The sequence below is a fragment of the Schistocerca serialis genome, chromosome 2 (genome assembly GCF_023864345.2).
Source record: "Schistocerca serialis cubense isolate TAMUIC-IGC-003099 chromosome 2, iqSchSeri2.2, whole genome shotgun sequence".
Classification (NCBI taxonomy): domain Eukaryota; kingdom Metazoa; phylum Arthropoda; class Insecta; order Orthoptera; family Acrididae; genus Schistocerca; species Schistocerca serialis.
The window spans coordinates 681,181,378-681,193,955 of NC_064639.1; the positions used below are offsets into that span (position 1 = coordinate 681,181,378).

Consider the following 12,578-nt stretch of genomic DNA (forward strand, 5'->3'; position numbering starts at 1 on the left):
ACAACACATTATTGTAATGTGATATAATGATTAAAAAATTACAACACAATGAGCAGAAAGGAGGTTCCTACTAGAGTCACTATCGTTAGATCATGATTATCATTAAGGTAGTTACTCAGCATACTTTCTCACCCTTCCAGACACTGGGAATCTATAATACAGACAGCCATGACTCAACACGCCGACAATGAAAATCTTGTGTCCTGCATTAATGCTATGTTTTCTGCTTTGTTCCAAGTCTGACTTTTAGCAGGAATATGATATACTTTGTGCAGAAACCTGTATGAAAATCAATGTTAAAGGTCATGATAATGTCAAAGAAAACTTAAAATGCAGGAAATGCTATAACACAGAATCATTAATGGTGGGAAAGCATTGTATTGAATGCATAGGACTTCTGTAGGGACTACAAAAATGAACATGAAAAGCAGGAAAATATAAAATGTGGGAATGTGAAAATGAGGTTTTACAATATGTACATTAAGCTCCGCAAGCACCCAGTAGGATTGAGGTGTGGTCTGTCTGCGACCCATTCAAAAATTCAGGAAGTTCACAATATGTCAAGTGTTATTCAACAAGTAAGTGGATAATTTTTGCACACATACATACGTATAACAAACTATCTGAGAAACCTAGCATTCCCAGAATATTCATTTTGGCAGTTTTCTACTAGAAATGGACACACAAAATGAACTGTGTTGCTATTGTAATATTGAAAAAATTTCATTTCCATGTCTATGTGAAAATACCTTTGAAATTATGAACAGTCATACAAAGAAATATGCATAATGTACAAATTTGTAAGTACAGCTTCTACATATGTCTACAATGCCATTTTGTAAAAGTCTTTATGGCAACACCTCTGCATAGCTGTATAGATGGCTATTGTTTTCACCTACATCTGTTTGCACTTCGCAGTTGAAAGCTCTCAAAAGTACTGCCAGGTGTCAGGGATTTTTGTAAGTTGACTCAGCTGTAGGAGTGTCTTAGTAATAAAGAATAAATGTATTAAAATTTCACGCATGATCCGGTATTTTTTCATACATTGGCGTGTTTATGACATCATATTCCGTGAACTGTGTGTCTTACAAAGATGTATTTGTATAGTTACATTTAGCACCATATTGAGATACTGTCTGAAAAATATGTCGCGAATAGAGCTAGTAGCAAAGAAGTAATCAATTTAAACATCATGGTCAGTGCAACAGTTTTTCATGCATCTCAGTATTTATGATGTCATACCTCATGAGCTATGTTTGGCACCATGATATGATTTTATAGGTGCAGTTAGTGGCATAATTGGATGCTATCTGAAAAAATTAAGTGAAAGTAGAGGTAATATCACAGAAATAATAAATTTAAGTATCATGCATGATGTGGCAGTTTTTCATGCATCTCGTTGTTTATGATGTCATGTTTCCTAAACTATGATAGGTAGATGGCTCTTACCCCCACAGCAATTTTTGCCTGACTGTGAGGGATACGTATACCAAGTTTTATTGAAATCAGTCCAGTGGTTTAGGAGGATTTGCGAAAACAAGCACACACACACACACACACACACACACACACACACACACACACACACACACACACACAAAAAATCCACTTTTATAATGTGTACGGATTTTTCATTTCCCTGTGTTGATGCAATTCTAGTAAACTTCTAATCTCAGAGGTTGCAAGATCAAGCACCATCACTAACGCTCTATAGCCTCCCACAGTCTGCCCATTCACAAGTACTGACAAATCTTCTTGCTTCCTCATGCTCCAAGAAACGGTACCTATCAGTTGGTAAGACTTATCACTGTACTCAAAAAATTGGACGATCCTTCATTGTACATATCGAATAGCCAGATGACTGAATTTGCAGGTTTATGACATGATCAGTTAGTACATATAAAACATTGTGACCAAGAAATTTGTGTTTATACTGTTGCCATATGTCTTGTATCAATACACCTGACATAATACACTGATGAGGCAAAACATTATAACTAACTGCTTAATAGTGTGTTTTGAATCGCAGTTCAGGAGGGATTAAGCATAGCATGGATTTGACAAGTCCTTGGTACACTTCCAGAGATATATGACTCTAGATGTGTTTGCATAGGTCATACCATAAATTATGAGTGAGGGATTTGTGGATGCAGAGCTGGCACCTGAGAGTGTCACAGGTGCATTTCATCAGGTTCAGATCAGTCAAATTTGCTGGCAAAGATTGTGAGTTCACTATCATGATCGTCAGACCACTGTAGTACCATTCTGGCATTGTGACAAGGCCAGTTATCTTGCTGGAAGATGCTGTCGCCATTGAGGGAAACATAAAGCTTGAAGGGAGGCAGATGATATGCAATAATGTGCGTGTAGTCCACAGCTGTCATGGTGCCTTTGATTACTACTGCAGGTCCCATGGAAGCCTAGGTGAAGGTCCCTCATAACATGAAACTGCCCCTGCCAGCCTGTGTCTGTCTGGGTGATGGCGCATCCTGACACACCCGTTTATCTGGTGTAACCAGAAATGTGATTCATCAGACTAGGTGACATGTTTCCATTGTTCCACAGTCCAATCTGGAAGATCCTGCATCCTCTGCAATCATAATTGATGATGATGATGTCGATGCAAACACATAGATGTTGTCTGCTGTGGAGCACTAAACAGTGTGTTATAAACACTTGTGTTTGTATAAGCACCAAACTCTGTTGTCAGATCTGCCACAGACCAACACCTACCCTTCTTCGGAGAGAGACTAGCCTCCAACCTGTGATGAGGTGTAGACATCCAACACCTTGTCTGCTAATGACTTCACTCTCCTTCAACCACTTTTCTTAGCTGCTTGTGACAGTAGCATGCAAACAGCTGACCAGCTTCACCATTTATGAGATGCTTGTTCCAGGACCTGGGCCATAATGATCTGTACTTTGTCAGAGTCACTTATGTCAGTGGATTTCCCCATTTGTGGCTCCTATCATTGTTGAAATGATTCTGCATTCGGCTCTGCTCCTCTTATTTACTTCTTTAACTCATCACCTTCCTGCAGCGCCATCAGGTGCATTCAGTCTCATGGTGGGCAGTGGTCTCAGTGTCTTGGGTCATCAGTTTAGGTCTCTCTGAACACTGATAATTAACTGAAACCCTCAGCTGCCGACAGGTGTTGTTGATATACCTCGATGGGGACAGCTGAAAATATGTTCCCCGACTGGGACTCGAACCCGGGATCTTCTGCTTACGTGGCAGATGCTCTATCAATCTGCATGCTTCCCGTGAGACCCACATTCCCAACTGTCCACAATCTACATATGTAATGTCCCTAATAGATATTTGCCCATCCACTCATTACTCGCATCCACTAAAGTGATGATTCCCGTAAGAGTTCGGGCAACCTGCGCACATTCACACAGATGAAGGTTGATGGCCTGGTAGCCTTTCAACTATATATGAAGATAGCAACTGTTCCCGAGTGTGAATATGCACAGGTTTCTCGAACTCTTACGGGAATCGTCACCTTAGTGGGCGCGAGTAATGAGTGGATGGGCAAATATCTATTAGGAACATTACATAGGTAGATTGTGGTCAGTTGGGAATGTGGGTTTCACGGGAAGCGTGCAAGGGATAAGTCCCTGCAGTCGTGCTATTCATCTGTGTCCTCAGTGGCTCAGATGGATAGAGCGTCTGCCATGTAAGCAGGAGATCCCGGGTTCAAGTCCCGGTCGGGGAACACATTTTCAGCTGTTCCCATCGAGGTATATCAACAACACCTGTCGGCAGCTGAGGGTTTCAATTAATTATCATCTATTCTAGAAAAGTTGCACGGTCAATGGTATCTGTTCTGTTGGGAACAATTACTATCTTCATATATCTCTGAACACTGCCTAGAACCACAATGATACCCTTGGGAGCACTTACATGACCAACATCTACTTCTGGTATTTATATCTTTCTGCCCTCAGTTAATAAATAACAACTCATGCAGATATATGTTTCAGGCACACTGTTAAACTTTGTACAAAATTTTGATCTCTTATGTTTAAATAGAAAGGTACAGTGTAGTTTTCTTCAGCATTATATGATATGAGTTTGTTTGTGTGGAGGCTTTGGCAGATGAAAGTACTAACCTGCAGGAGTAATACAAAAAATAAGGAAATGGCAGACACTCGCCTATAGTGGAGCGATGCATGGAGCACAGAAACACATAACAGAAAACAGCATTCACAATAGCTCTTTTTCTAGCAATAGCACACACATTTACATGCACACAACCACACAGACACCCAAAACCGCAGCCCATGGCCACGGCAAGAGTGTATTTCAAGGTATGACATTTTAAATGTTTGAATAATTTCAAAGATAAAACCACAAATACAGTAGGATAAAGCAGTTCATGTAACAGGCAGGACTACTTAAAGGTACATATTGAGCTACTTGTTCTGAGCTTGCAAAGAACTTGGCAAAAAATGATCAGACTAATGTTTAGTAAATGGAAGATTAGGTCTTTCTTCCAATGACCCATTCATTTGTCATCGAGAATGATGGTATGTCTTGAGATCCCTCCAGACTATTAATGGATCACTCAATATAAATATACTTACATCCAGCAAGGTCGCTAGCACAGCACGGTAGGATACATCTGCCAGCACCAGTTCACATGTCAAAACACCCGTGGCAGATTTAAGGCTGCTAGGGGCCACCATGGCCTCACTTGTCTGCCAGCTGATATTTCTAGTAAGCACTCTGGTGGATCTATAGATGACAACCATGCACCACGCGGTTTTCTCCTGGGCACTGATTTACGACATTGTTACCTACTAATGACATTTGGTTAGCGCAAGGATTCGGCTGTCTGCCTAATGCGGTACAATCTTCGTGCACCATTCAAACAAACCTTGAGTTTTCAGTGAACAAACTGATGACATAGGAGTGCACCAAAAGTGTGGTTTGTATCCAAGCATTTCCCAGTCAAACCTGCAAACAGTGTTCTCCACCACTGATTTGTGAGTTATTTAACAATCATTCAGAGTACCGTGTTCACCATGAGGTATTTACATCCAGAAGCGTTTTGTTGTTTGCATTTCTGGAAGAGTCAGGAACTGTTAATTTCTGTGATTTGACTGTAAATAATCTGTGCCTAATAAAATCTGTGTTGTTGAAGAAACAAACTTACAACAGTATGTGCAAGTGTACATGAAAACTTTGAAGCCTATCTTTACATGTAAACTCCATTTCAGTTCATGTGTCATACTCCTTGAAATTCCTCTTTTTTGAATATATTATGATCAACTTATTTCATTTACTATTTTGTGTTTACTGTATGTTTTATATACAAGGTGTACAACTTTGCTTCCGCTGTTTGCCAATAGGTGGCGACAACGGTAAGTATCGGTTGAAAGAAACAGATCGCAGATTTGAGGCAGTTAGCTTGGACCTCAGTCAACATAACCTCATTCAAACATTAGTCAATATGTGTCTGGATCATAAAGGTGTTCTTCGCTGAAGATGTCAGTTTACAAGCCTAATTATCGTCATTTGTGGGAGGTGCTACTGATTTGTTTCAATATGAAGAAAACAGCGGCTGAGTCTCAATGAATGTTCTCAAGTACGTATGGTAAGGATGCTATTACTGAAAGAACATGTCATGAGTGGTTTCAACGCTTCAATAATGGTGATTTTAACGTCATAGACTGGCATAGTGGTGGAAGAGAGAATGTTTTCAAAGATGCAGAATTGGAGACATTGCAGAGTGAAGACTCACATCAAACTCAAGAAGAATTGGCGCGTATAGTGAGAGTGACACAGCAAGCCATTTCAAAATGTCTCAGGGCTATGGGCATGATTCAGTAAGAAGGAACTTGGGTCCCTTGTGAGCTGAAAGCAAGAGACATTGAACGGCATTTGTGTGTTTGTGAATAGTTGCTACAGAGGCAAAAACAGAAGGGATTTCTGCATCGCATTATAGGTTCATTACGATAACCATTAACGCAAAAAAACGTGGGCATATCCTGGCCATGCTTCCACGTCAATGGTCAAACCAAATATTCACAGCTCCAAGATCATGTCTGCATTTGGTGGGACCAGCTCGGCGTTGTGTACTATGAGGTGTTAAAACCAAGTGAAACAATCACAGGTGCTCATAATCGAACACAATTAATGTGTCTGAGCAGAGCATTAAAAGACAAGCGGCTGCAATACAGTGAGAGGCACAATAAAGTGATTTTGCAGCACGACAACGCTGAACCCCACGTTGAAAAAGAGGTCAAAACGTACTTGGAGATGTTAAAATGGGAAGTCCTACCCCACCCGCCATATTATCCAGACATTGCTCCCTCTGACTATCACCTGTTCAGATCAGTGGCACATGGCTTGGCTGACCAGCACTTCCGATCTCATGAAGAAGTCACAAATTGGATCGATTCGTGGATCGCTTCAAAAGATGAATAATTTTTTTGGCGTGGGATTCGTACACTGCCCAAAAGATGAGAGAAAGTAGTGGCCAGCGATGGAAAATACTTTGAATGATACGTGTGTAGCCAATTTGTTTTATTAAAGCCTCAAATGTTTGGGAAAAAATGGTGGAAGCAAAGATGTACACCTTGTAGCAATTTTTTTTTCCATCTGCCATTCTGACACTTCTTGTATGTCACTTGTTTCCTTAAGGATAGTTGTTTACTTATTCAAATTACTTTTGTTTTCATTTAGAGTCCCTTGAACACTGGTCAGAACAGAATGTTCGAGCAGTCTGGTTCAGAGTAGCCTTACATCATGCAGAGTGGATTCCAGTGTTAGCAAAGGTATGTACTAATTGTTCTCATTCAATAAATACTATATTTTTGCTCTTGCATAGTTATGTATTTCCTTATTATTGATTACTTGATAAAATTAGGATGTATGGAAACAGTTTAACTTGCTTGTTAGATTTTTCAACACTTTTGATTGAATATCACAGTACACATTTTTGAAACTAGTGCATAATCTACATTTTGCCACTCTGTGTGTATATTTTATTGGCAGTAGGTAAGCACTGCATTTTTATGACATACAGTAGATCATACTGTGGAGTTCTCTGTGAAGGCAGGTCACTGCTTACCAAACTGAAGAGAGCAGCAGCCAGGCTAAGTATATTATAATCTGTCATATTACCTTGCTGTTTCTCAGAGCTGAGGAGCATGCCTCCCCTCCCTGTCCCCCATTTCACTCTCTCTCTCTCTCTCTCTCTCTCTCTCTCTCTCTCTCTCTCTCTCTCTCTCTCTATCTGTGTGTGTGTGTGTGTGTGTGTGTGTGTGTGTGTGTGTGAGAGAGAGAGAGAGAGAGAGAGAGAGAGAGACTGTTGTTTCCTGACATATCTGCATACTACAGCATGCGATGTTAGTGATAGGAGAAAACTGGAAGGGGTGTAGGGTGCTGACAGAGAGAAAGAGGATGGGAGGGCAATGTGGAACTTATAGATGGGTGGAGGGGAGGATATGGAACCACTAAGAAAAACTTTGAGAAAAAAGAAGAGTGTAGGGGAAAGTAAAGTTTCCATTGAACAAGAAGGAAATAAATAGACAAGTAAAGCGTACATTCAGTGATATAAGTGTGGTAGAAAAATGACTGAGGATTGTGAGACTAGTCTGGAGGAAGCTGGATGTAATGAAATGCAAAGTGGGAGGGAGGAGAATATGGAGACCAGGGCTAACAGATATTGACAACAGGAGGGTTGTGTGAATGAAGAATCTCTTTTGGGAGTAGAGCTCATGATATGGCAGAGGATCCAGATGTTATAGGTTGTGAAGCAACCATTGAAGTCAGCCACACTATATTGCACGTCATGTTCTGCAGCTAGGTGGTCTAGTTCGCACTTGGTCAGTGTGTTAATGGTGTTATCCACATAGAAAGCTGCATAGTGGTCACAGCTAAGTTGATGTAAAATGTGACACTTTTCTGTCTCTAAGAGGGTAGGAAGTGCCAGTGACAAGGCCCAAGTAGACTTGGATAGGCAGAAATATAGGACAGGTTGTGTGCCTGCTTTCTCAGGGATATGAGCCATGGGGCAGGTAGTAGGGAGTAGGAAAGATGTCAAGACAAGCAAGGGTGTATCATAGGTTTGGTGGGTGGTGAAATATTACTTTTGGCTGGATGAAAAGTATGGTGTGAGTGACATTGCTTGTTTCAACTGGACAACCCATTTGCTGCAACATAATTTGGTTGATTTCAACCCCCTGGAGTTTTACCAGTCAATGCAGCTTTTCTTAAATGTGAAGGTGGAAACTCTCCCTAAAGCATATCCTCATTAATGCAACCTTCTCAAGTATTAATCTCAATTAGCCCTGAGTACCATCTGCCTCCACCCATCATCACATAGTCATCTCATTCCATTCTCCTGCTCTGAAGGCAGCCTGATAATCCCCCAGTTACTTATCCACCAAGGCCTGGCTCACCAATTGTAACTTCCCATTCTCCACCTCCACTTTGTACTCTCCTTTTCTCTCCTTTTTCTTGGTGTTTCTTGTTTCTACCAGTCATCTCTATCCTTTCCTCTGCACACACTAGCATGATCTTTCCTATTCCCCCACCCCCCTCCCCCCTGTTCTGTTGGCCCATCTGGCTACTGCACATCTCTTCCATTTCCCCACCAATCTCCTCAGGCAAGGTCACTATGTGCCACTGTCTGGTAGCAGCATTGTGACACAACAGTGGCTTTGTGTGTGTGTCTGTGTGTGTGTGTGTGTGTGTGTGTGTGTGTGTGTGTAAGTGTGTTTGTTTTATATCAGTCTTCAACATATAGAAGTGAGGACAAGCATTGGATCACTGTGGCTGACATCACTTTTGTCAGCAGCTACTGCAGTATATTCAGGAAGTAGTTGTAGCTACATTATCATGATTCTGTCATTGGGTAGTCATGAAGCCAAACCATTTCCTGTAGAACCTCATAAAGGTAAAGCTACTTTCAGTCAGGATGACGTTAAACATGAACTATATGGAATTGCTTATGGAACTTGGTACTCCTGCAGTCACGAAAAGGGAGCAGAAAAAGTTGGATGAAATAGAATGTGTCAAAAATTACATAGTAAAGTCAGTCAGGACCCCAGGTCATGGGAGACACAACAGAGCTAAACAAGATAGACATCAACAATGAATTGTCAGCAGTAGGTGAAATCAGGAAACGTGAGAAGGTATAGATCATAGAAAGGACAATCAGCAACAGAGAGATAAGCTTGCATGAGAAAAAAATTATTCAAAATAGATAAAACAGAAATGAGGTATAAAACATAAAGTACAAGAACATATTGGGAAAAAAAAATAGAATTATAATTTTGAAAATTCATTGTTTGCACATGTTCTCTTAGCAAACTGTTTGGTATGTGGACTTGGTGGGAAATGATTTTCAACTAGTGCTCCATTAGGTAAGAGAGTGAACACATTATTTCAAGTATTTCTTTGAGTATTAGTCATCCCTAGTGAATTGACCATAATAGTTGATCATTAGAACCAAAATAAATTAATACTGTTTTGCAGAGGATATGTTAAAGATTCGAGGTTACAATAGCTAAAAAACAACAGGAGATGACAGTGGTGGTTTCAGTACTAACACTGTTATAGCTGCCTCAGATAAGCTGTACCCATTGCTGCACAGAGAACAGGAAGATCTGCTCTAGTTGGCTGTCTGATTATAACAAATTTAATTAAAACCTTTGGAGTTTATGTTACATTACGTAAGTTGTGTTCTGTGGCTCCCACAGAAGCATTCTCTGGGATGTGGAAAGAAGTAAAAGATGTACATTACTTTGATTTAAGAAATATACAGTGAAATGACTTTACATTGTTGTATTACAATTCTAATTATAAATTAAGCAAAACCATTAAATTTAAGACTTTTAATTAAGCGTAATTAATAAAAGCATCAGAAAGTTTTAAAAAAGCATATTTGTACCATCATCTGTACAATTGTATATTCATTCGTAATAGTTTCGATTATTACAGTCTTCTCCACAGGAGAAAAAAAGTGTACATCAATAGATAAAACATACATTTATGTCAAATATGTCCCAGCCAAATGTAGAACATATAAGATTGTCACAACAGTTTGTCTTAATGCAGTCCATATAAATATGTTGTGCCTTGGCACAATTACAGTAGTGCACATTTGGTGATAACTCCACACAGTAGTGGTTGGCATTCCTACCATGTAGCTGTTCAGATGTCGACAGTTTCCGCTGACATGCAGTGATTGGAGCTCTTGCAGTGACTGGCCCCCGACTGCATGTTATACTATGTGATCAAAAGTATTTGGATCTCCCCCCCCCCCCTCCCCAAAAATAATAATAATAATAAAAAGAACCATACGTCATACGTTTCTCATATTAGGTGCATTGTACTGCCACCTACTGCCAGGTACTTCATATCAGCGATCGATCTCAGTAGTCATTAGATATCGTGAGAGAGCAGAATGGGGCACTTTGCAGAACTCATGTACTTCGAACATGGTCAGGTGATTGGGTGTCATGAGATTTCTACACTCCTAAACATCCCTTGGTCCTCTGTTTCCAACGAGATAGTGAAGTGGAAACCTGAAGGGAAAGGATATGTACAGCACATGATCGAGCACCTGTTCATAATGTACAGCCTGTGGCAGAATGGTTACACGACAATAACATCCCTGTGATGGACTGGCCTGCACAGAGTCCTGACCTGAATCCTTTAGAACACCTTTGGGATGTTTTGGAACGCCAACTTCGTGCCAGGCCTCACTGACCGACATCGATACCTCTCCGCAGTGCGGCACTCCGTGAAGAATGGGCTGCCATTCCCCAAGAAGCCTTCCAGCACCTGATTGAACATATGCCTGTGGGAGTAGAAGCTGTCATCAAGGCTAAGGATGGGCCGACATCCAGCCCTGAACTTGTAAGACATTTTCAGCCAGGTGTCGAGATAGTTTTGATCACATAGTGTATGTATTACTAAGTACAATAACTTCATAACCTAAAGATGGGATTTTAAAATCCTGACTAGTCATGGTTTGAATAAATATTAGTACAACTGAAGCGGATCTCTCTAAATCTACTGTCAGACCTATTAGTTGCGAGTGTCCTACATACCAAATCTTGTGCAGTCTCAAATGTAGCTTCAATTTCTATCTTGGTGGATTTGAGCATCTTGTCTATTGTGACAAATATGCCTCTTCTATTTCCCATTAGCCTATCCCTTTGATATACCCTAAATTTTTTGCAAAAATCTCACTGTTGTTGGCTTTTGGCTTTAACCAATGTATGCCACAGACAACTGTGACCCACTACCAGGCTTCATCAAAGTATTTGGTACCATCAGTTTTGACACGAAGCATATAAAAATTCAACAGCAAAAAGTTGTGGATGGTTTGCTGAAAGATTCTGAAAGTCACATGACAAACAAAAAGCAGGCTGTTACCTGTGGGGTGGAAAAGCATTATGGAAGAAAGTTGTCTCAAAGAATGCCACAAGATGTGCCTTCGGCCCACTGTTTTTCCTTATGTCAGTGACATCTCATTGGTAATGTCCTGAAAATTTTGTTTCTATGCTAATGACTCCAGCTTTACTGAACTACGTGACCTGTAGAAATCAGCAGTGCTATTATCCACATGACTAATGACCTGCCTTCGTTGCTGTGGTAGGTACAGAACCGGGGCCTAAAACTGTCTGCAAAGAAGTCACAAGTAACGAATGATTTCGGAATAAAGGAGACGACTCAGTGAAAGGCAGAAACGCTGCGTCGTCAATAGGTACACAAGCAAAGGGCACAGAGCTGTGCTAGCTTTTGGAATGAACTTCCTTTTTCAAGCTTGTAGGAAAACACACACACACACACACACACACACACACACACACACACACACACACACACTCACTCTCCCACTCACTCACATGCACACGTCTGTCTCTCTAAATTGTGCTCAGTTGGCTGCCAGCTCTTTCCTGACCCACAGTAAGTGCACTGGGGTGAGGTGGGAGTGTAGGCTGGGGTGGGGTGGGGTGAGGGATGGAGAGAGATGGGAAGCAGGGAGGGGTTTGGGGCGGAAGCGTCTAGCGGCTTGTGGGTGAGTGGGGAGCCGTCTGTGGGCTAGCTAGTGGTGTAGGTAGAGGGGAAAGGTGGCAGATGGACTAGGCTATTGTGGAGATTAGGTGGGTAGCCGAATACCACTTCGGAAGGGTTGGAAGTATCTTGGGTAGGATGTCCCTCATACCTGCTCACAAGTCACAAGTAAATTCAGTATCTCGTAACAGCTTATTCATTCCTGAATTCTGTGAACACGTGCCCCTATTCTTTTTATTGGTGCTGCAATTCTGTATCAGAAAATCCTGAAGAATCTGGATATAAGTTTGGATGAGTAAATTAGGTGGCAAAGCAGTGTCACTATGTGCAGGAAAACTTCTACTTGTCTCTAAGTCCCCAAAAAAATTATAAACATATTTTCACAGAATGTGAAATGAAACTTGTGCAGCTACTTATTCTGCAGGAAATTCGCTATTGCGTTGTAGTCCAACATAACACAAAGAGTGAAAATTCTGGCAGTTACAACTAACAATGAATGCTTGTGGATATTATGACTTCAACATCAGCTTGTTTG

General features: G+C 40.9%; 1 protein-coding gene and 1 non-coding gene across 7 annotated transcripts in view; both read left to right on the forward strand.

Annotated features, from left to right (window-relative positions):
• Positions 1-12,578, forward strand: part of LOC126457794 (uncharacterized) — a 102,838-nt gene that overhangs the window by 48,862 nt on the left and 41,398 nt on the right. For all 6 annotated transcript variants that reach the window (XM_050094387.1, XM_050094386.1, XM_050094388.1 and 3 more), the window contains exon 3: positions 6,695-6,786. In XM_050094387.1, the coding sequence (XP_049950344.1) occupies positions 6,695-6,786 (92 nt within the window). The remainder of the gene's footprint in view (positions 1-6,694; positions 6,787-12,578) is intronic.
• Positions 3,646-3,719, forward strand: Trnat-ugu (transfer RNA threonine (anticodon UGU)). The gene has a single exon. It is a non-coding gene; the product is annotated as a tRNA-Thr (tRNA).